This window comes from Myotis lucifugus, unplaced genomic scaffold (genome assembly GCF_000147115.1).
Source record: "Myotis lucifugus unplaced genomic scaffold, Myoluc2.0 scaffold_279, whole genome shotgun sequence".
NCBI classification, from domain to species: Eukaryota; Metazoa; Chordata; class Mammalia; order Chiroptera; family Vespertilionidae; genus Myotis; species Myotis lucifugus.
The window spans coordinates 1131088-1155780 of NW_005871327.1; the positions used below are offsets into that span (position 1 = coordinate 1131088).

At 41.0% G+C, this 24693-nt stretch overlaps 3 protein-coding genes across 5 annotated transcripts in view; 1 reads left to right on the plus strand and 2 right to left on the minus strand.

Annotated features, from left to right (window-relative positions):
• NME7 (NME/NM23 family member 7) overlaps positions 1 to 764 on the minus strand; it is a 109382-nt gene extending 108618 nt beyond the window's left edge. The window contains exon 1 of the mRNA XM_023763270.1: positions 507 to 764. Within this exon, the coding sequence (XP_023619038.1) occupies positions 507 to 764 (258 nt within the window). The remainder of the gene's footprint in view (positions 1 to 506) is intronic.
• On the plus strand, positions 1 to 18490 carry BLZF1 (basic leucine zipper nuclear factor 1). The gene is made up of 7 exons (XM_006099605.3): positions 1 to 329; positions 1390 to 1463; positions 5818 to 6257; positions 8010 to 8209; positions 10391 to 10519; positions 13443 to 13662; positions 17141 to 18490. The coding sequence occupies exons 2-7, from the start codon at positions 1433 to 1435 to the stop codon at positions 17324 to 17326; spliced, it is 1206 nt and encodes a 401-aa protein (XP_006099667.1). The 5' UTR covers positions 1 to 329; positions 1390 to 1432; the 3' UTR covers positions 17327 to 18490.
• The window catches only part of CCDC181 (coiled-coil domain containing 181), a 27725-nt gene continuing 13559 nt past the window's right edge, over positions 10528 to 24693 (minus strand). For 2 of the 3 annotated variants that reach the window (XM_023763257.1, XM_023763256.1), the window contains exons 5-6: positions 21817 to 21971; positions 19819 to 20158 (exon numbers count right to left, since the gene is read on the minus strand). In XM_023763257.1, coding sequence (XP_023619025.1) covers positions 20005 to 20158; positions 21817 to 21971 — 309 coding nt within the window. In that variant the 3' untranslated portion in view covers positions 19819 to 20004. Of the gene's footprint in view, positions 10661 to 19818; positions 20159 to 21816; positions 21972 to 24693 lie in introns of those variants that run through there. The other variant, XM_023763258.1, reaches the window with a different exon arrangement.

The following is a 24693-nucleotide window of genomic DNA, read 5'->3' on the forward strand; positions in this document are numbered from 1 at the left end:
AGTATCCGGCTAGGGTCCAAATATTCTCTAGTTTATTTTAAAATAAGGATCTGTCCAGTTTTCACTCACTGAAGCCTACATCGTCTGGTCTGCGTTAATTGAGTTTAAACGCACGACAGGTATGTTTACCTGTTTGTTTGGAAACGTATTCCGGAAACGAAACCCTGAGTAATCGATCGGAAGTGACAGGAGGGAGCGGGAAGTCGCTGTCGCGAAGGCCGGCGGGCGGCTGGGAATGGAAGGGGCCTGACTGCGGAGAAGTTACCCCAGGACTTCGCGCCGAGCCCCCGGACCGGAGAGCCCGCTGGGGAGGAGTGAGAGTCTCAGAGGTACGTCCAAGCACGGGCCGGTGGGACCAGGGGGACGTTGACAGTGACGGAGTCTGGGCTGGAGTTTGGTGTCCACGCCTTTGGGTCTAAGGCTGGACCGGGTCGGAACTTCGGGTACGACCACCCGGGACGGCAGAGGTTGACAGGCGTGTGGCCTCCTTACGGGTCGCCTGTTACCCACTCCCCCCCGCCCCGCCGCCGCCGTCCCTTCACGCGGATTTGCCCGCAGGCGCTTGCGATGCTTGTCCATCTCGCAGCATCTTCCCAGCGCGGTTGGCGGGCCGCTTGCGCCCTCGAAGGCACTTTGAGACCCGTTTTCGGGGCAGTAGAAGGAGGTGGTGTTTGCCGGGGAAGCGAGTCCCGGAGCCCCGGTGCCGAGTCCTCGGGGTGATGGCTGCTGTGGGAAACCAGCCGCCCTCCTGAGCCGTTCACCATCGATTACTAACATCGCGTTCCTACCGCCTCCCTCTCGTGTTCTGCAGTGACTCTTCGTCGATACTTTGCGGCCACGCACACATTTCTGAGAGTCCATGCTATGCCACTTTAATTTTATTTCTGAGGAAGTGCAAAGTGAGCCATCATGAATATTTGTGTTGTTTGTTAAACATCTAAATAGAAGCTCTGATATACAAAGTGAACACATTAGTGCCAATGTGTGCTGGCACTAATTACTTTAAATTTCCAGTTGTTATGTCAATGATGCAAGAGCCTCTGTAATAGCTTATGTGCTATTTCTGAACTGAAATTCAGGACACACATCCAGTAATTTAGAGTATCCTGGTGAGGACAGTGACAGAAATACCACCCCTGCCTGATTTTGTGTGTGTGTGTGTGTGAGAGAGAGAGAGAAAGAGAGAGAGAGAGAGAGAGAGAGAGAGAGAGAGAGATTTGGTAGCTTTAACAATACCACCTGTTAAAAAAGGGGTGTGAGGGATACTCCCTTTCTAAATGCATGTTACTAAATACAAAAGTAAGTAGAATATAATTAAGTTTCGGGGTATTACTTAGTAAATGTATTTATACAGTATTGTTTTAATTCTTTCATTTTATACATTTTTAGGTTATTCAGTAGAAGTCTTGGGGTGCATTTTCATTGATTAAAAATGACTACTCTTGAGAGTTTACAAACTAAAGGTAAGTCTTCTTTCGATGATAATTGTTTTTAAACCATGACGTTTATGATGATAGGGCAAAGGCATGTTTGAGCCAGAAGAGTAGATCTCATAGAGGCCTGGGGATCATCTGTGTTCGGACTGTAGCTGAGTCTTTCACTAATGATTTAGTGGCGAGGGGACAAAAATTAAGCAGTTTTAGGATGAGCTAGTTACTGGCTGTTAGCGCGAAATCCTCTAGGGTGTGTGTTAACATCAGTGAACTTCAGGAAGCACCACTCCATCTTCTGTGCCAAGCACATCTCCGGAAGCTGAGGAGACAAAGGCTAGGAGGCAGCCCAGCCTGACGAGCTCCCAGCACTCTCGTCCGCAGGGAAAGCAGTGATTTGAAGACACGCTGGTGTTTGCGTTACTCTGGAAGCACTGAGCGGGGAGGAGGGGAAAGGTCAGGGATTTGCCCCAGGTCACACAGTCTGTGGCAGGAGGGACTGGAGTTATTTTGACTCAGCGGCTGGTGTTCTATCGCACCATCATGCTGACTTAAGGTGTCTGTCTTCATAGATTTGCACTTTTATGAGAAAAGGAGAAATGTTTTATAACAAACTACAAAGTCATATTATTTTTGCCTCGGTATTCTAGGGCAGGGTTGAAAATTAGGGCCTTGAGACTCCTGAGAACATTTGCAATCAGTTTGATAATAGGGAGCACTACCTGATCCCACTTAAGCCAAGTGTTATCCCAAATAAAAAAGAATTCTGTTCTTCTCATTATTAGACCTATATTAAAAAAATTATTCAATGATTAGTTTGAATTTCATGTATAAAATTTTGGGGTTTTTTTTCCCTCTTCTTTTATAAGTACCTACATAATATGCCAACTTTGTCTCATGGTCCGAACAGCTTAAAATATTTATTATCTGGCCCTTTACAGGAACAGTTTGCCAACCCCTATCATTTGTTCTTTCCCTGCCTTTCAGCATCCTTGAGGAAGACAATAAGAATGAGCCAGAAACCTCAGATATGTTTTAATCTTTGATAAATGATCACAGATGGAAATACTGTTGCTGCACAACTGAATTATTTGGTTAGTTCCCTTCAAAGAGTGGAGAAGGACAGGGGTGATGTTTTGCCTTATGTAAGCATTGCTCATAATTACGGAGCTGGTACCACACACATCATGGTCCTCCCACTTGGGAGAAGGTAATTGCTCATGAATGTGTCCTGGCTTGTGCCAGTGCATGTGTAATAAAGGTTTCTATGTGTGTCATGAGAAAAACACAACTATGAAAGGTGAGCTTCCAGGTGAGGAAAGAGGAAGCCCTGACCCATGTGCCTGCTGGTGCGTGCCTGTGGGCTGGCATCGTCGCCATTACAGAGAGGGAGCCGTCACGTGGCACACAGTACAACTTGGCTCTCCTAAGCCCTTGAGTAAGTAGGACAGTTTAAATGCAGCTAAGAGTAAACTGTGGTTGAACCAAGTTGTTTGAATTTGATTGGAACTTGAACATATTTTGTTTGAAAGGAGATTTCTGTTAAGCTTCAGCGGGCCTGAATGTAAAGCCCTAGTTTCCTTTTTTTTAAAAAAAATATATGTATTTTACTGATTTCAGAGAGGAAAGGAGAGGGAGAGAGAGGTAGAAACATCAATGATGAGAGCGGATCATTGACCGGCTGCCTCCTGCACACCCTCCACTGGGGTTCAAGCCCGCAACCTAGGCAAGTGCCCCGACCAGAATCGAACCGTGAACTCCTGGTTCATAGGTCAGTGCTCAACCACTGAGCCACGCCAGCTGGGCTAGTTTCTTTTTTTAAAAAAAAAAAAATCTGTAGTTAATTCTTGATTCTACATTACTTCTTAAATGCCAGGTGTCTCAGTGATAATTAGATTTGCATTGGACAGAGATCCTTAGGAAGAAGGGTTGAACTGAGATTTGAGGGGTGGGTAGGAACTTGCTGCAAGGGGGGGGGGGCGGTGTTAGGAAGAATATTCCAAGCAGAGAAATGTCTGGAGAGGAAGGCAGACATTTGCTGCTATTGAGACCCCTCCAAAAAGCAAGTCAGGCTGGAATCCAGAGTCTGGGGGGTGAATGGCAGAAGTGGAGCCCAGCAGACAGGCAGGGCCAGGTCTCGGAGAGCTGGGCAGGCCATGCTAAGGATCTTGGTTTGTTCTGAGAGAGACGGGAGGCCATTCGGGGTTTGATGCAGATCGGCTCTGCGCGATTTTGAAAGCTCACTATAACTGTCATAAATTCTGTGGGCTCCCGTGGTCTGCCAGGTAGCGTCCTTAGCAGAGACTAACTTCGGGTTGATTGAGGCAATAGTTGTGGTTTGTGGATGCCTCCTGGGCCAGTTAACAGCTTACTCTGGAGTCAGATTTGGATTCAGATCCCAGTCTGACACAGATGATTTGGACAAGCTGTGCAACTTCTCAAAGCCCCTGTTTCTGTCTACAAAATGTGTATGTTGTGCTTACCTCATGAGACAGGTGTAAAAATTAAATGTCACGCATCTGAAGGACGTGGAGAAGCCCTTCACACATAGTAAGTTGAATAAAGGTTAATTATTACATTTGTGGGCTTTGCCTTCCATTTCTCCAATGTGTGCTGGACTTGTCAAATGGCAGGAAATCTAAGGTGTAGCTCAAAGGGATGCTACGCATGAGTTCACGAGCTCCGTGTAGGTTAGGTGTCACCTGAGTTACCTCCTCAAGGTCTGCAGCACGTCCTGTTCTAGCACACCCTCCGTCTTCCTCAGCCCTAAACCACTTTCTGCCTGAGTCAATGAAGGAGCCCTCTCTTGGAGAAAAGTGACTCTGACACTTTTCTTACTGCTCCACTGGCGGTAAGACCACGGGCGGAAGAAACAAATCTGTTTGTTACTGACTGGAGCAGTGGCAGCGTACTGGTGAGCAGAGCTGCCTTCTTGCTTACATGAGGGAAGGTAATTTTTTTCCGTTGAGCAAATTAGTTTGGTAAACGTGTGCAGTAGTGCACTAAGCATTATGGAGGAAAGGGATGGGTGCTACTATTTATTGAATGCCTGCTATTTACTTTATACCTGAACTTGAACTTCGGGACACTGGAAGAGGCAGTATATGCAGTGGGGAAGGCCCCCGTCTTTGTGAACAGACTACTTAGAATTCACTTCTGCCTCTTATTAGCTGTGTGGTGTGACCTTGGGCAAGTTGCTGGACCGCCTTGTGCCTCATGTTCCTCATGTATAAAATAGAGCTAATCGCACTACTCACAGGGTTATGTAAGGATTACAAGAGTTCTATGTAAAGTATTTAGAATGGTATTTGGCACATGGTAAGTCTTTTGTAAGTGTTGGTTACCTGTTACTTAATATTTTCTCATTTAAAATTCAGATTTAATACTACGTAGATGTAAATATTATTAAATTAATCCCAAGGAAGTTAAAACTGAAGCTGAGATCATTATAGGATTTTGTCCAGACAGTAACAGTGGAAAGGAATTCAAACCAGATCTGGCTGATCCCCAAAGTCCTATCATATCTATTGCACCATGTTCCTTCCACTTGTATGGGGCATAATGTCTGCTCTTAATGTGCTTATCAGACTTACTGGGAACGAGAAAATAGCCTGTACAAAACCCTTAAAATGATCATGTTGGTTCATGATTGAGTTTCAAACTGAATGTTTGAGACAGTAAGTGCCATGGGTGTTCTTCAGAGAGTGGGCCGGAACAATCGGGAAGATTGAATGTGAAGCGTGGATTAAAGCTGACTTCTTAGGGGTAACCGAGAGCCACAGTGAGGGCCAAAGAAGCCACTTAGGAGAATAAGACAGCGGGAACAGGGATTAGAGGCCTGGGAGAAAGCATTGGATAGTCCAGTTGGGTAGTTTGTGGGAAGCATTCTTTCCAAGAGTTCAGACAACAGATAAATCTCTTTTGAAGTAGATGTTTTCAAATATGCATATAGATAGCTGACATTTATTTTTTATAGTTAGCTGACATTATTGCGTGTGTAGGTGTGCCAGGCTCTTGATCTTACTGTGTTCTTGTTTACCACAACCTGCAGCACAACTGTCATTGTCTCCATTTTGCAGGTTAGGACACTGAGGTTCATGGAGGGCTAAGTGATTTTCCTAGGGAAGTAGAGGTCAGAACCAAACACCCTGATTCCAAATCTGCATTTCCTACCGAGAGAGAGAAACCATTTACATAAGGGAAGCTTGAACCAGTAGGGCATGGTTCATCTTTCTTTGACACACGATTGTTTTGAAAATTACTTTCAGTCTGAATATTTCCATTCTGTAAATGCCAGTAATTCTGATGTAGTAATTCTGACGTGTCTTGGCATTTTCCTGGTACTTCTTTTCAGTAAGTAGTTTATGTTTTGTGCTCCCTTTTTCAGTCACCCTGACTTCAACCCCAATCCGAGGAGCAGGAGATGGAATGGAAACGGAGGAGCCACCTAAGTCTGTTGAAGTCACCTCTGGAGTCCAACCTGTAAAGCCCCACGCCCTTCCGAGTCCACGAAGGAAAGCAGTCGCCTCAGAGAGCCCCGGAGTCCTGCAGCTGGGCAAGATCCTCACTGAGAAAGCGGTGGAAGTCGAAGCTATAAGAATATTGGTTCCCAAAGCTGCTATAACCCACGTTGTCCCCAACAAAAATGCCAAGGTTAAGCCTCTCGGACGTCAGAAAGGGGAGCTCTCTGGTCAGTCCGAGGGGGCTGCAGAGCCCAGGAAGGAGCTCGCAGAGGTGAAGAGCACCCTGGAGAAGCTCAGGAACTCGGAAAGGAGGCTGCTGCAGGACCGAGAGGGCCTTTCCAACCAGCTCCGTGTGCAGACGGAGGTAAGGACCGGCCGGGCTGCAGTGGTGCTGGCCACACCTGGCCCTGAGCCTGCGAGTTAGAAACCCCATTCCTCCTGGGAAAGCAGGTGCCACTCACTACAGCTCATCACTCTCTAGATCAGCGGTTCTCACCTGTGGGTCGAGACCCTTTGGGGGTTGAACGACCCTTTCACAGGGGTCGCCTAAGACCATCGGAAAACACATATATAATTACATATTGTTTTTGTGATTAATCACTATGCTTTAACTATGTTCAATTTGTAACAATGAAAATACATCCTGCATACCAGATATTTACATTACGATTCATAACAGTAGCAAAATTACAGTTATGAAGTAGCAACGAAAATAATTTTATGGTTGGGGGTCACCACAACATGAGGAACTGTATTAAAGGGTCGCGGCATTAGGAAGGTTGAGAACCACTGCTCTAGATGCTTCCTCTTACATTTCACACTCTCAGGGCCTCGTATAGAACTAGTTTACGTCGGGAACTTATGCTCTAACACACACTGAAGAGGGAAGAGTGAGGGCCTTTGGACGCCTGTAAGTTGTAAGAGGAGGTTACAGTTGTAAACTTTCAGACCAAAGACTGGCCAACTCAGGCTATGAAACTGACTTGTTAGTGAATCCTGTTTTAAGGATCCATGAATTCCAAGTATTTTTACCTATGTATACATAATGCTTGGAATATAGAGAATGGTAGGATACGTATTGTTCTCGTCACTGTAAATGGAAACAATCTATAATGTTTGATTGTGTTTCTTTAATCTTTTCATCACAGTTAACATTGCCTTAGCCTCCACTTTTCCCCTTAGTCTTTGTGACACTGGTTAGTGGTTCTTACCCAAATGTATTTTAATATATTTTTAAGAACTAATTTCTAATTATAAAAGTATTTGTAAACGATTTGAATACAAAAACAATGAAAATAGTGCCATCTTAGATGTTAATGTTTTCCTATGTCAAGAATGTTCTATTACAAATAGTGCCACCTTAGTTAACGTCTTCTTATGTCACAGAATATTCTATTACAAAAGCCACAGTTCTTCAGTGCCTGCACCATAAACCAATACCTGTGATTGGACATTTATATTTTTGACTTCTGGGTTTTGAATATTAATGTAAAGGATGTGCTTGTAGAGAATCCTGAATTTCTTCCTTTACTTAAATTCTTAAAAGGAAAAATCGTAGGGCACAAAGAAATTATTTTTTAAATGTTAGATAAGATTTAAAAACACACACATAAAACATTCTCTGTCCACTGGCCTTTGTGGCTCCACCCAGGAACCAAGAGGTTCAGGCTGGATCCCCAGTAGGGGGCCTGCAAGAGGCAGCTGATTGTTGATATTTCTCGATTGATGTTTCTATCTCTCTACTCCTTTCCCTCTCTTTCTAAAAATAAATTTAAAAATATATATATTTTTAAATTCTCTGTCATTTTTTAACAAAACTCACTGTTTAGTTTTCTAATTTTTCCCCTTTAAGTGTTGACTGGGAGCAGTTTGTTATTTTATGATAATAACTTGTGCTCTTGTTATAAGAGGCTCAGTTTATAACCACCTGGGCTATAAAGATAGAAGTAGGTTTGGTTAATATGGTATATCATGACACTTAGATATTTAATGTCACTGTTTGATCTTTAATTAATGGAGGTTCAAATTACGCAGAACAGTTTCTCTTTTGTTCATTCTGTACATTGTAGTCACTGACACGCCCCTGAGCGTGTTACATTGTTGTGTGTTTTTCTAGGTCAATCGTGAGTTAAAAAAGCTGCTGGTGGCTTCAGTTGGTGATGATCTTCAGTATCACTTTGAACGTCTAGCCCGTGAGAAAAATCAGCTTATTTTAGAAAATGAAGCCCTAGGTCAGAACACAGCTCAGCTTGCCGAGCAGTTAGAACGAATGTCAATACAGTGTGACGTGTGGAGAAGCAAATTCCTCGCGAGCAGGTATGTTCTGCTTTAAATAGTTTTCCATTTTCTAGTTTTGATCTATTAGCCTTTTGACCCATAAGACAAGAAAGTCAATTGTAGACTGACAAACTCTGAGTCAGGTTGCTCATATATTATTTAATATGTGGACTCTCACTCCTGGGATGGAAGCACAGAGTCCCTAAAGGGAGAAGAGATATAAGGATCCTCCCTCATTCCAGAATTCTAGGTACTACTCTATAGTAGAAATCACTCCCACTATAATATTTAATACCGAAACAAAATTGTCAATTCAGACATCTAGTAAATATTAAAATCACAATAAAAAACTAAATTATTTTTCTGGAGAACTCATGTCATTGCCACTCTGTAAGATAGTATTTTTTGTCCTTCATGCTTGTTCTCATAGTAGTTAATATATAATAGAGCTTCCCAGCCGTTTTCTCTCTTTGCACAAATAGAGAAGGATGGCATATGTATGCATATCGGATGAGGCTGCACTCCAACAGGCCATTGGACACACTGATAGTTGGGAAACGGCAAGAAATTGTGATTCTTTATCTATTTACTAGAGGCTTGGTGCACGGATTCGTGCACCAGTGGGGTCCCTCAGCCTGACCTGCGGGGATCAGGGCAAAACCGGCAGTCCAACATCCCCCAAGGGGTTCCGGAGTGCGAGAGGGTACTCTGCAAAGTTTCTGTCACTCAGCAGCTCCTGCATTGAGCATCTGCCTCCTGGTGGTCAGTGCACGTCATAGCTACCGGCTGGTCGGCTGGTCACTTAGGCTTTTATATAGATCCCATTCTCCTTCCAATGTTGTGTTACTGGAGAATGGGGTCTGGGAGTTATCCAACTGTGTATTCTCCGTGCTTAGCCAGTGTTTTACACGCAATATGCTTCCTAGTAATAACTGTTGATTCACATCCAATCATCTGGCGATATCTCACAAAGCCCCAGAGGTTCTCAGGCTGTACTCTAAGAACCACAATTGTGATGAATAAATTTTCAAGAAAATGTTTCTTCATGTCTTAATATCTGTGCTACCTTCTAGTAATTGACTACTCTCGTAAAGTCCTTATTTTGTTTTCTAATTTGACTATGTTAAATATTCTTTGCAAGTTTTTGAAAATGACAGTATAGGATGCTGTTTGGAGAAATGAATGTACTGCTTATTGTCTTAGAATGAAAGTTAATTAATTCTCCTTGAACAGTTTAAGAGACAACAGATTATTGTAATATGTAACTTTTTTTAACATCCTGATCAAAAATGACAATAACATTCTTAGGGCAATAGAGAGTATACTTTAGTGACATTTTAGTTTATTTAATCATTCATTGTGAAAAGTTTTTTTATTTTAAGGAATTTAGTTGTTGCTATGATTTGAGACTTTAATTTTAGTTTTAAGATTTTCCACTGATTAAACATACTTAAAATTTGCTTCAGTGCCATTAATAGGGAACTGATTAAATAAACTTTGGTACATCCAATCAGAAGAAAACGTGAAGCTTTATTTTTAAAAAGGGGGATGAGATAGCTCTATATGTGCTGATACTAAAAACTCACCAAGATAAACTATTAGGTGAAAAAAGCAAAGTATAGAAAAGTTTATATTAAATAACCCCTTTTTGTAAGTGAAAAATATATTTATTTTAACCCATAGTTTTATGTTGAATATGCATAAATGTTTTTCTGGAAAAATGTATAAGGAACTGTACTGGTTACATGTAAAAGAAGGATGGGACCCTGGACAGGAGGGAAGGCTTCGTTTTCCCGTGTGGAAGCCTTTTTACATTATTTTAATGTTCTTCTGAGGGCAAAGAGGTAATTGGATAGCAGGAAAATAATGCATTTTTGTTTTCCTCTAAACTGTTTTATATTTAAAATATTTGATTAATGTTATTTTTTCCAAAATTTGGTCAATCTGAAGTAAGATTGAAGAACATTCCAGAAGTCACTATATATAAGGAAAGTCCATTTCCTTTTGTCATTTTGTAAATATTTTAATTGAATCCCTTCAGTGAGTTCTCAGCTTATAAACATTTTAAATGCTTCTTAGTGAAGATTGAAACACTGAGAATATATCTGTCACATATTCTTTGTAAGCTTTTGAAAATGACAGTCGCCAAGGTCATATATTAACTTCTTTGCACTGTGTTGTCGTCGGAGAATTTATAGGTGAGATTTTCATCTCTTCCAGGGTCATGGCAGACGAGTTAACCAACTCCAGGGCAGTTCTGCAGCGGCAGCACCGGGACGTGCAGGGCGCCCTCCAGGACCTCCTGAGCGAGCGGGAGCAGCTGCGCCAGGGGATGAAAGCCACCCACAGGTATGGCCCTTTCACCTCCAGACTCTTCTGCGCTCCCGCGGTTCCCAGCACACGGCGGTTCTGCAGTGTTGCTGCATTTATAGCTTGTTGAGTATATACTTGAGTAGCATTTCAAACAGACGCCCAGGAGAAGGAGGATGGCTAAAAGAACAGAAGATCTGCGGCTTACATTCTTAACTGGAGAGAATTAGTTATATTTATCATAGAACTCTCTGGACTTAAAAGTCAGTTTTTATTATCTTTGTTGCACTTCTGTGTAGCTTTTGGTAGAAGCCAAAGCGTGTACTTGTCCTTCGGAAGGAGGTCTTTTTGAGGACCACTCTGCAGTGTTTGAGCTTGCTTTCATGTCCACGTGCCCCAGAACTGGCAAAATCGGTGGTCTCCCTCCAAAGCGCTTTGTACTTCTACATCGTTGATTTATTGGAAATCAAATCAGCACAGGCCAAAGAGGAAACCACAGGGGAAATTGGAAGAATGAAAATGCAATATATCAAAATATCAGATTTTGTGGGAGGCAACTAACACAATGTTTAGAGGAAAATTTATGACTTTAAATGCTTATCTGAGAAAAGAAGAAAGGTCTCGTCAGTAATCTACGCTTTCTCCTTAAGGAATAAAAAGAGCAAATTAAGCAAAAGAAGAAAACAATAGGATGAGAGCAGAAATAAATGAAATAGAAAGCCAAATGCAGCTTCTTTGAAAAGATAAAATTAAGAAACCTCAGTATAATCAGGGAAAAAGATATACATGACCAATATCAGGAATGAGGAGGAGGAGGCTTCACTACAGATTCTATAAACAAAAAAAGATAACAGGGTGCCTGGCCAGTGGTGCTCAGTGGTGGGAGCATCAGCCAGCACACCAAAGGGTCTTGGGTTTGATTCCCCACAAAGGCTAGGTGTCCATCCATCCTACCGGCAGCTATGACGCGCACTGACCACCAGGGGGCAGATGCACACTGGCCATTTAAAAATAAATGGTACTACGGAGCTAGCGCTGACAAACCAACACTCAGCTTCCCCCTAGTAGGACACAGGCCCGCCACCACCCTGGAGCGACAGCCCACCAAATTGCAGCCAACACTGCCAAGATCCCATGGTGCAAAATGTGGCCCACAGCCCAGCCCAGCCCAAAAACGGTGGCTGTGGGCGCCGGGTAATGACGTCATGTAGCAATGCCCAGCTTCTTCTCCCTAGCGACTAACATCCTTGGAGTTTCTTCAGCCCAGGAACCCGACTTGCTTTATAGCCAAGTGCAAATATTTTACAGTTTAATCAAATGTTTGTAAGCGTTTTCCCATGCCTCATCTCATTTGATCCTTACAGAAGTCCTGGAGTAAGTAGATGGGAGACTTGGTAGAATCCTATTTTCTTTTCATTAGCAAGACATGGATAGCGATATTAAAATATTTCTTCTAATTAATTTCCTTTCAATGTGCACGAACCCGTGCACTGGGACACTAGTGTATATATTACAGGGGGATGTTGTGAACAGCTCTATGCCAATAAGTTCAACAGCTTAAATGAAATGGACAAACTCCTTAAAATGCACAAACTACCTAAGAGTATCAAGAACAGATAATCTGAATGGCATAACCTATAAGACAGCTGTATTTGTAATGAAAAACCTTCCAGTAAATGAAAGTCCAGGCCTAGAGGGGTTCACTGGTGAATACTAGCAAACATGTAAGGAAGAAATAAAGCCAAATTTACACAAACTCTTCTAGGAAATAGAGAAGTAGGGAACAATTTCCAACTCATTATACGAGGACAGCATTATCTTGATACCAAACCAGACAGAGACATTGCAAGAAAACTATAGACCAGTAGTTCTCATCACATAGTTGCAAAAATCCTTCACAGAATTTTAATGTATCAAATCCAACCATATACAGTCATGTGCTGCATAAAGATGTTTTGGTCAGTGACAGACCTATGGTGGTCCCATAAGATTATAATGGAGCTAAAAACTCCTATCACCTGGTGACATAGTCATCCTGAGGTTGGCTGCGTGCTTGTGGTGATGCTGGTGAAAACCAACCTAAAGCACTGCCAGCCATATGGAAGCTTAGCACATAAAATATGTACAGCCCCTAAACCTGGTGATCACAAATACCTGTGTTACTGGTTTATGTATTTCCTATACTATTTGTCATTATTTTAGAGTGCACTCTTCCACTTACAAAAAACAACAAGATAGTGCACCATGTTATCCCAGCAGCAGCCTCCTCCATCCAGTGTCTCTGGATTGCATCAATTTCTCTTGCGCTTGCTTAATCTCATGTTGTACAGCAAGCATGTCAGACCCACAGCACGTAGCCTGCCGGCCACGAGTTTGACATACTTGTGTATAGTAACCTGCTATACGAGTTTGTAGCCCAGGAGCAATAGGCTGTCCCAGACAGCCCAGGTGTGCTTATCTAGGTGTGTGTAGTGCACTCTGTGATGTTCACACAATGATGAAATTGTCTAACGATGCATTTCTCAGAAGATATACCCATCGTTTAGTGGAGCATGACTGTATAAAAAGATTTATACATCATGTCCAAGTAAATTTTAGCCCAGGAATTGTAGGTAATATGTCATTCAAAAATTAATTAATGCAACTCACCAGAAAGGAAATACCATATGAATAGATGCATAAATCAAATCAGTAGTTCTGTACAACTGAATGATATACTAGTATATTTTACCTATTCTAGAATATGAGGACAAAAAAGTACTGCTTGTTAAGAGATTTCCAGATAATAATATAGCAAATTGATAAGTGCTTTTTGTAATCTAATCTTTTCCCAGACTTCCTGATTTATTGAACTCTGAAAGAAAGATATATAACTTCAGAAATATGTTTCTCATGCATTGAGCATTCCTGATTTTTCTGTTTTGTGTTATTAATGTTCAGTGTTCATGCGTGTTCTCTGCAGTTTACTGGAGGAGCTCCTGGTCTCCTTGCAGTGGGGAAGAGAGCAGACTTACTATCCTAGCACCCAGCCTCACAGCACAGCAGAACTAGCGCTAACCAATCACAAGTTGGCAAAAGCGGTGAATGCTCATCTTCTGGGAAATGTTGGAACTAACAGTCAAAAAAAGACTCCGCCAACTGTTGAATTCTGCAGCACCCCAGCGGAGAAAATGGCTGAAACGGTAAAATATTCCTTGCATGATCTGTGGAACTTCTAACAGCGACCTCTTGCTAAAGGATGGCGTGTTCTAATGGCAAGTGGGTGGCGCTGGAGTTCAGGAACATGGGACTTAAACATGAGCTCATGCACCTGAGCTTGTGATCTTGGAGAAAATCATTTCCTCCTCTGAACTTTAATTTCCTTGAATATCATTATTCTATTCTTAAAGAGAAAAATGCAATTGTTTTGAAAAAGGGCCCATTTTTTTAGCCTTTCCTTGAATTCATTTTAATATGAAAACTACCAGGTAGAATTTTTCATTTAGTAATCATGAGTAGATAATAGATTACTTCTGATTTAAGAAATTATTTGTTAATTCTCACATAAAGATGTGAATCATAGAGTATAGACCTGGAACATATAGTCCTGGGTGAAGTAGGGCTCCCATAGATGACTTGTCACATACTGTGGTCTCAGTTCCATGAGCACAACCAAGTTCACTTCATTGAACTTCAATATCTAGCTCCCCAGCTCCCATCTTAGTCCTGGCCATTAACCAGAACTGTCTACTTTTAAAATCTTCCACTCAACACCTTGCACTGGCCTGTGGTCAACTTTTCTTCCCAGCTCTGCTTCCTTAATTCTGATTACCCTGTTCCTTGTCACATCATCATTTTTGTCCCCCTTGATCTCTTCATTGTTTTTCTTCATCTCATCAGCTCACTCTCCTGGCTTTTTCTTGCCATAGCTTATGTAGACTCCATTCCGAAGAGCCTTTGTCCCTTATCCTTCTCTCAGGTGCCCTGAAGACTCCAGTCCTATGTCAGTTCAACTGTCTGTCTTCTTTGTTTCTATACCCATCAGACTCATCAGCAGGTGACTGGTTCCTCACAGACAGAAGAAAAAGGGAGCAGAGGCAGAAAACCACCACAAGGTCCCACTTGATATCTAGGCGCCTGTCTGCATGGCAGCCAGCTTTCCATACGTCCCTTCTACAGGAAAAGGTGTCCCTCTCTCTAAAGCTCCCCAGCAGGCTCCCCCAACACTCATCCCTTCTCTCTGTTGGCTCTTTCTTTTTTTGGCTTAAGAATGTGCCCAAGTACCTCACATCTAAAATGAAACATCCTCCCTCTACCCTAAGTTCTCTGCAGACGGCCTTACCACCTTCCCTTCACAGTCAAGAACCTTGGACAAGCTGACTTGTTTCTCACGGGACGTCCACCCTCAGTTCCCGCCATCACTTATCCTAGTAGACTTCTAGCTCCACTGTTCTCCAAGACCTTACGAAGGTCATGAGTGTTTGATGACTCTATTGTCCTATGTACTACATGTCACTTCTGTGACGTTACTCTTTCCCGGCTCCATGCTACCTCACTGAATTCCTTGTCATAACCTTGTCTCCTCCTCTGCGTGTTGATGTTCCATAGGAATCTGTTCCCCATGCTCTTAAACTTCCATGGTTTCTCAAATAACTCTGCTGTTTCCGTGACCATTCTTCCTGGGATCTGAGGAACGGAGCATCCTTTCCCTGTGCCCACTCTTGAGCATTTCCTCACATAACAGACTCCTTATCCCATAGCTTTCTGCTTATGACTTTAACTGAGAATTTTTTTTAGTTCAAAAGACAGATCCAGGTGGCTATTTCTATGTCTGTCCCACAGACACCTAAAAATAGAACAATCACTTTTCTCCTTGCTTTCGCACATGTCTTCTACCCCCTCCAAGAGGAAGGAGAAGGAAAGCCAGCCCCTTCCTCACCAGTACTCCCTGTCTTAATAACTACACCTACTATATAGGGATGTTCTGAGGAGTCCATAGAGAATGCATATAGATCCCAGAGCAGGCTCCAGTGTGGTGTAATTTCTCAATCGTGCTAGCTATCACTTTTATTATTTCCTTCATCCCCCGGATCCTGTTGGTTTTACACGTCCTATCAGTTCCTTCAAATTTGTGCTCTATCCCAAGTTCAACCACTGACCTCCAACCTCGACTATTGCAAGAGCCTCCTCACTAATATCCCTGCCTTGCTTTTCACCTGCCAGAGAGTTATTTCAAAAATGCCACCCCGCCCCCAATGTTAGTGTTCAAATGTCCTGTTCAAACAGCTCCCAGCCTCTCTTATTGAGTTTGAATTCTTTATAGAAGGATTTTCATAATCTTTACTCCATTTTTCCTTTCAAGGATCATTTCCCAGGTGTACCCCCCCCACACACACACACACGTACATACAATTTACATGCCAGTATTTAAACACTTGTTATTCCACAGATATGCCATTGTGTCTCACCCGCCTATACATACTATTCCTTCTGCCTCAACCATCCTTCCTGCACCTCTCTATCTGAAGAATCAGCCCTCCCCGAATCTCACTGGAAAACCTAGATGTTTCCTCCTCCAGGCTTCCATTACATTTTGTACATATAGCTCTTTAACATGTAAAATTGCAACTGTTTGATTCTCCATCTCCCAAACTACAAGCTTTTTAAGGGCGAGGGCTGTTTCTGATGTGTCCTCAAGGTCTGGTATAATCCTTTGCACAAAGTAGGTACTCTATTTACTAAATGAATCGGTGGCTAAAACTAAACCCGTCATCTTTACCTTTCTGTTCTCCTTCTCCATTCTCTTCGTTGGGAAGTTGTGTCCCTGGTTCTGCGGCTGCTGCCAGCAGTGTTTGCTAGAACTGACGGCTCCTTCTTGCTTGTAGCACTCTCTTCCCTTGGCTCATGGAACCAGTGCTGTTCTCAATTCCTTTCCAATTGCACTGCCTCCCTCTCTCCCACCATAACCCGTCCTCATCACACCATGACAGGCGGGAGAAGATGAACACGAGAAACAGGACTATAGCCAGCGTTAGCATGTTATTCCTTATTGGAGAAGTTTTTCAACTCAAGAGTTCCTCCTGCTGTGGGTCTCAGTAAAACAATAGAATAGGGAAAGTCAGAGCAGAACAATTAGGGAGCATGGTGTCCATGAAACCCAAAAAACAAGAACATGCTGGTGAGCATGAAATGTTGCATATAAATTAGTAAAAGAAAAATGAAAAGCCATTGATTTTTATAAGTCAGTGATCAGAAACTGTGAAGTAGGATTTCAATAGAAGAATCAGGGTAGACTCCTGATTCCAAGCAGTTGCATGAAAGACTAGAGGAAGAAGATAGTGGGTACTTTTTGGTTTAGGATGAAAATGGACATAACTTAAGGTAGAATTGATATAATCTTATTTTCTTCTATGTTTTCATCAGTATCCATAAGAGAACATCAATTTCTTCATTTTTAAAAAATATGTAAACTAGGTAGTGTAATAACTAGACATCATTGTTAAATTTAGAGCTTTTTGAGAAACGGAATAAGTTCTCTCATCAAATTCCTTATTCAGATGTTATTTTTATGATAGTTACATATTAATGAAATGGAGCTACATAGGGAGTTATACCTCAATGAAACCAAGGGGTTTACAGTCCCTGCTGCATACTTCTGACATCACTTCTCATTTTCCTCAGGTGCTACACATTTTGGACCCAGCTACCAGTTCAGAAAGCTCATCTGATAATCCATTTTCTGAGTCTTCACCAACCACCTTACTTGCTACAAAGAAAAATATTGGGCGATTTCATCCCTATACTAGATACGAAAATATCACCTTCAATTGCTGCAACAACTGCCAGGGAGAACTTATTGCCCTTTAACGTGTAACATTGGGGTATGCTGCAGGCATGTGCCTGCTACCCAGGAGCCATTCTTAGTGGGGAGCTGGGGTTCCTATAATGCTAGAAGTAATCTCACTTTCTACTTAAATAATGTATATCCCCAAAATGTTTTATGTACTGGACTCCAGGTTACCCTTTCTTAATAAATGTCTCAGGGTAAGAAAAGAATGAAGCAGTGCAAATATATATAAAGTGGGGAATGCTTCCCAGGTATTACACGATGCTTTTCCTAATGGGCTTTAAAAGGGAAAAATTATATACCTTCTTTTAGGCCCCAAATTATTGTTTATCTTGCTATATATTTTATATGCACAGATTTAATTTGGTAATCAAAATCAGTGATTGGCAAACTAGAGCCATGGGCCTTAGGCAGCCACACCCATCATGTACTGCTGTCTGCAGTGGGCTCTTGTAGTACCACAGCAGAGCTCCGCAGAGGAAACAGGCTGCAAAGCCTAAAATATTTCCTATTCGTCCCATTACTGACCCCTACTCTAAAGTAATAATCAGCAGAGGGGATGAGGGAGGAAGTGTTTTTTCCCTTTCGGTGAATTTGGGGTGTGAGGGGCTACAAAGGAGGCTTAGGAAATACAGTAGGTGAAGGGATAAATCTTTTAAAAATAAATGCTGTATATGAGGAGAATTAGGAACTGACAGCCACATTAACAAGAGCTTCGGCAAAATGTGTTCTGCTGTTTTTGTGCAGAAGATTCCATATTTTGAGTGGATGCCACTTGATATATATAGAAGAAACAGGTTCTAACAATTTGCTCAATTTGGCAAAGCAACAAAATATCCAATTTGATATTTATAAAATAAGGTGGAGAAAGTAGGATCTTTCTAGGATACAGTACAAACTCAAACATGTAACCCATCAATTAAATTTACATTATGTAAGATCCATTATTGTTTATGATGGATAATCACAAACATCCTTTTATAGGCCTTTAAAACTATCCATAAAATGTTTATACCAAATTATACTAATTAATTACAGAAGTGCCTGTCAATAGAGAAGCCTTCAAGAAACAAATCTGGTCAAAGTACATTGTATTTTAATGTCAATCTAGTGATTTTTTTGGTCTGATTCATCTGAGTTATATTTATAATTTCATGTGGCAATAAATTTCTCTATCTTCTTTATGCAATGTTGTCTTTTTTCCCCTCAGAATGATGTATTTCATTTCAAGTCTTCATCTAGCTTATACTATTTACAACTGATTCTTCAGCCTTTCCTTTAGTTTTAGTATAAAACTTAGAGGAAAGGCTTCATGATGTTGGATTTGGCAGTGATTTCTTAGTTACGATACCAGAAGCACAGGCAACAAAAACAAAAAGATAAATTGAACTTCATCAAAATTAAAAACTTTTGTATATCAAAGGACACTATCAACAGAATAAAAAGGCAACCCACAGAATGGGTGAAAATATTTGCAAATCACATATCTAATAAGGATCCAGTACCCAGAATAAGTAAAGAATTACAAGTCAACAACCCAAAAGCAACCCAATTTAAAAAATGGGAAAGGACATGAATATAAATATCTCCCGAAAAATATACTAATGGCCTATAACAGTGATGGCAAACCTATGACACGCGTGTCAGAGGTGACACGCGAACTCATTTTTTTGGTTGATTTTTCTTTGTTAAATGGCATTTAAATATATAAAATAAATATCAAAAATATAAATCTTTGTTTTACTATGGTTGCAAATATCAAAAAATTTTTATATGTGACACGGCACCAGAGTTAGGGTTTTTCAAAATGCTGACACACCGAGCTCAAAAGGTTCGCCATCACTGGCCTATAAGCGTATCAAAAGATGCTCAGTATCACCGATCATTAGGGGAATGTAAATTGAGTACTTCATACCCATTAGTATGGCTATTATCAGAAAAGCAAAATAACGCAAGAATGTGAAAAAACTGGAAGTTTTGTGCATTGCTAATGGGAATACAAAATGGTACAAACACTATTGAAGACAGTATGGCAGTTCCTCAAACACTGTGAACCTAACACTGCTGGCCTCATGGACAAAACAAGACTAATAGGGTTGTTACCAACATTATACTAAATTATTTATGTAAAGCATTTACAATACCAGGCACATTATAAACTAAGAGCTGGCTAATTTTGTAACATACCTAAAACAGTATTGTCACTTTGTTTTAAAGAAGTCGGCCTACCCTATTGCTTATTGCCACAGCTAGTCAAGGTTAAAGGTGATATAAATAGGACTTTATATAAGGCCTTGAGCCAGGCTTGTTCAAGAGGTAACTCCTCCTGCCTTATGAAATGTCCTATTGCATTTTTTTCATGATAATAAGAACTAAGAATAGAAATGTGCCTTTCTTGTGGTTCTTTCCTGTTAGAAACGTTAAAATAATTTAGAAGTAAGGGAATAAATAATGCAGAATTCATTCATTGTTCAATTTGTTGCATGGCCTAAGAAAGGGTATAACACATTCACACACATCAAGAGAAGAAATTTATTTTGTTCTAGTGTAAAAAAGAAAGGATCAATCACTGTCAACATCACCAAAAAGATGTACCATTTCCATAATTCAGAGTATAACCAAAGCACAGGGGCATACAAAAATAATATCCAAAATTCTGAGGATTGTGGCTTCAAAATGAAGTATTTAATAGATACCTTCAGTTGTAATGGTCAGTAAAACGGAAGGATTTGGCTTCGGACATATATGGCTGAAACTGTTTGGAACGCTTTGCTTCCAGTCGGAACTGTCTAGTCCTTTCCTTGACAGCTTGTTGCTCCACTAGTTTTTCCACCCGCTTCCTTCGTAGCCACCTGCAGGAACAGACATGACCAGGTCTGGTGTAACCAGCATGTATGCGTCATGCTATAAAGTTACTGCCATAGCCAATTAAAAGAAACTGAATGTCTTTACACTGAAACGCTGTAGTCACAACACAAAAGTATTAACTGAAAAATTTCAGGCTTATGTCCTAGGCCCACACAAGAAAACATAGTTATATCTGGTATTGAATGTTTGAATTAAGTTTGTCTTACAATGAAATTGCAAACATAACATTTTTTAGTAATAAACAGTTTTATATGTGATATGGGTCCTATCCTTTTTTAAAAAATATGGCTTTATACATAAATAAGTATGTGATAGATTCCAAATAACTCATTTTTTATAACTAGTTGCATGCTAAAACCTTACTTAACCAGGCTGAGAATCCCAGCATGCATCAATGTTGCATTGCTTTTCTTGGTAGAAAATTACAGAGCTCTTGATTTTCATTGCATAAACTAGTTCTTCCTTAAAGCAGAAAAATAAGCCTAAGCATAAAAAACATCAAAAAATGGAGAGTCCACATTCTAACAAATTTAAGTCTATAAATCTTGCTTAGGTAAAATAACATAAAAAATCATTGTATACACACATATCTAGTATGTAAGTATGTACGTGGTGTGTGTGTGTGTGTGTGTGTGTTATTTTAAAGAAATAAATCTAAACTTTAAAATTGTATTAGAAAAAGGCACTTAAGAAAAAAAAAAGAAAAAAAGAAACATCATAACCCAATGCAGTGTGGTCCTGAATTGGATGCTAGTTTGAGCAAATTAAACTGTAGCAATTTTGGGGGCCAACTGGGAAAAAATGGCTACGGGCTGGAGGTAGATGAGATCATTAATGAAAACAAGCCAATTGAGAACAGTTTGTAAGTATGATCTCAATTTCTATTTTTAAATTATAAATACAGAGAAATATCTAGAATATATGCACTAAGGTCCTAACAATAGTGATTTTTGAGTGATGAGAATGCGATGTTTTCCCCCTCCATTTCTACAATGAATTTTACTGCTTCTATTATAAAGGGTTATATATTTTTTAAAAAGGAAGAGAGAGAGACAAAGAAAAAAAGAGAAATATATAAAAAACAAAAACAGAAATGAAAGTAACTGCTGGCAGAATTATAAGCCAGGTGTGTTTCCTCAGAACCAGCCAGGTAATGCAGGGTCTTACCCAGATACTGAAGAGAGATCAGGATTGCCTTGAGCCACCAACATATGTACCCAAATCTCCTCTCATTTGGTCTCCTCAGTCTGACTGCCTTTCTTTACAGAAAAATAGTTCTAGGTAAATGTAACTATTCAGTTTTTCTGAGGACTACGTAGGAGAAGCTGTAATCAATCTTTGGCCCATTCCTCTAAGAAATGAACAAACATGGATATATGAATGAATGGTGGGCTCTCAAAGGCTACCACACTGGTGCCATAAGAAACAACTTTAGTGTTGAAAACTATCTTAAAAGAATGGTATCAATATTGTGCCAAGTGTGGAATCAAAGAATCTCACACATTTATTAAAGTGGATTTAAAAGTGAATAGGATGCAATGTCAAAGATCCAATATTTGGCTTATTTTTTCCCCCAAGCTTTATCCATATATAACTTTCTAAAACGACCGTGAGGGAGGGGCGCGCCCTGCCTGTGACTTACTGTTTAAAGGCCCGTTCACGGCCTTCTGTCCCCTGGAGGAAGAACAAGCATTCCTCCTGCTTTCGTAGTTCTTCTGTCTTTTTTTCTTTCAGCTGCTCTTCGTGCTTCTTTTTAAGCCATAATCGAAAAGCTTGTTGTGGGTCTCTGTTTTCCTGCTAGTTACAAAAACAAGCTTTGCTTAATTTGAATAAACCACAACTACACTCTGAGACCCTGCCTACAGGACCCTACAAGAATAGGTCCCACTCAAATTTTTCATAGTAATGCCAACCCATGACCTGCACTCCTCATATCCAAACCAAACATACCACATTTGAATCAGCAACAATGACTCCCCCCGTCAGAAAATTCCGCACTGAATTCACTGCCATGTGGCTTCTTTCAAAAGTCTTAGTGAGCATGGCCCTCCCATGTTTATTGCAGCATCATTTACAACAGCCAACCCGGAAACAACCTAAGCTGTGGTAGGTGAAGGGTTAAAAAAGATGTGGCATTTATGTACAATGGTGTACTAGTCATAAAAAAAGATGACATATTGCCATTTATGACAACATGGATGGGTCTCAAATGTACTATGCTAAGTGCAATAAGTCAGATGGAAAGGGACAAAAAACTGTGATTTCAATCATTTTTATGGGGAATATAAAACAAAAAAGAAACAAATGAACAAACGAAACAAAATAAAAACAATGTCAGGTACAGAAAATATATAGATGGTAACAGAGGGGAAGGCAGTGGGAAGAGAGCAAAATGGGTGAAGGGGTCAATTGTGTGGTGATAACTGGTGAGCACACTACAGTGTACACAGACATGGAATTATCATCCTGCATACCTGAAACTTATAAAATGTTATTAACCAATGTTCTCTCAATAAAAAATACATGTATACATAGAAGAAAGAAAACAATACAGTATAACAGCTATTTGCATATCATTTACATTCTATTAGGTATTATAAGTAACCTAGAGATGATTTAAAGTGTATGAGAGGCCCTGGCCAGTTTGGCTCAGTGGATAGAGCGTCGGCCTGCTGACTCAAGGGTCCCAGGTTCGATTCCGGTCAAGGGCTTGTACCTTGGTTGCGGGCACATACCCAGTAGGGAGTGTGCAGGAGGCAGCTGATCGATGTTTCTCTCTCATCAATGTTTCTAACTCTCTATCCCTCTCCCTTCCTCTCTGTAAAAAATCAATAAAATATATTTTTAAAAAAATAAAAAATAAAAAAATAAAGTGTACGAGAGGATTATGTAGGTTATATGCGAATACTACACCCTTTATATAAGGGCCTTGAGCATCCAGGGATTTTGGTATCGCAGAGGGACCCAGGGATCAATCCCACACAGGTACTGGGGGATGACTGTCATCAATAAATAAAGGTCTAAACATAGCGACTTGCAAAGTTGAGCCCTTTGACAAGAAAAAATAATTTTGCACAAACAAAACAGTTGGAGAAAGGCAATGTGAGTAGAGTTGAGGTCTTTGTAGCAATCTGAAGAATGTCCGTGGAATACAGTCTGAAAACCAAAGATCCAACACTTACGTTATTCAGCCTTTCTTTAGATGCTAACTTTGGGGTTTAGACCCCAGAGTTGTCAGTGGGAACCCCCCATAGCTGAGCTATCCCTCCGGAACTTCAGCTGCTGCCCGGGCAGCCTCCAGGTGATTCTGACTTCCTACCAGTCTGTATGTGGTCTCCACTTGACATCCTTGGTTCTCAGGGCTCTCTCCAGCTGGCCTTCATTTGATTATTCAGGATGGTTTTTCTATATTTTAGTTGTAATTCCAGTTTGGTCCTGGGAGAGTGTCAGTGTAGCTTCCACTTCATCTGCCGCCACCATGGAACTTCACGAGATCCCAGCTTTGATTTTTAGCTTTGAGAGCGTCTAGCTGCCCAGCCCACCTCCAAAGCTGTAACTACTCTTATGGAGAGTGGCTTTAGCATTTGCAGCCGTAGAATCTCTCATAAGGGTAACAGCCATGAAGCTTTGTCATAAGCAGCAGCTAGTGGGAGTAGCCCATTGTGTTGAAAGAGATATTTGGGAGAATAAAGAGAGCAAAGGGACAGATCTGGGGCCTTGGGATGGATGCCTGGCTAGAACACTCACTTAATACTTCCCCCAAATATGAGCCCGTGATGGAGCAGACCTTCTCTTACACCTTGCATTTTCCTTTACCTGCGATCCACATGGCAAAGCATGCTGGTCTCAGTTATGAAATGCATGTGGCCTAGGGTCTTTCGTGTACAACGCTGAACCTGGTGAAGAGGACTCATGGACCTAAAGGATACCGATGAACTGCAGATGACAGAAAGTGTTCATCTGGAATTATAGACCAGAAGAGACAGGAATTCAGGAACCAACAGGATTGATGGGTATCTCTGTCCATTTACTCATTCAACGGATATTTACAGAGTATCTATTATATAGACTATCTACAGGCACATGAGTACTCAGTCACATCAATGAACAAACCAGGTCAGCTCTCCCATACATCCTAGGCCGATACTGTACAACGCAGTAGCTGCTAGTCGCATGTGGCTACTGACAGAGAAAATTACACACTCAGCATCTTGGTCACATTAGCTCCATTTCCAGGGCTTCACAGCCACACTGTGTCTTGATCGCCAGCACAGGTGCAGGGTGTTTCCATCAGCTCAGAAAGCCACACTGGGAAGTGTTGTTCTAGACGAGCAGATAAGAATAGATGACTGATTGACCGACTGGTATGTCAGATGCAAAGAAAAGTGTGGTAAGGAGAGAAACTAATAATGGGAAGGTGAGGAGAAAGGAGGGTATTTAGAGAGAAAGTGAGGGAGCGAGTTTGGAGACATCCTGACAGTCTTCCAAGCACTGGTAACACAGCAAAGGACCTGACAAG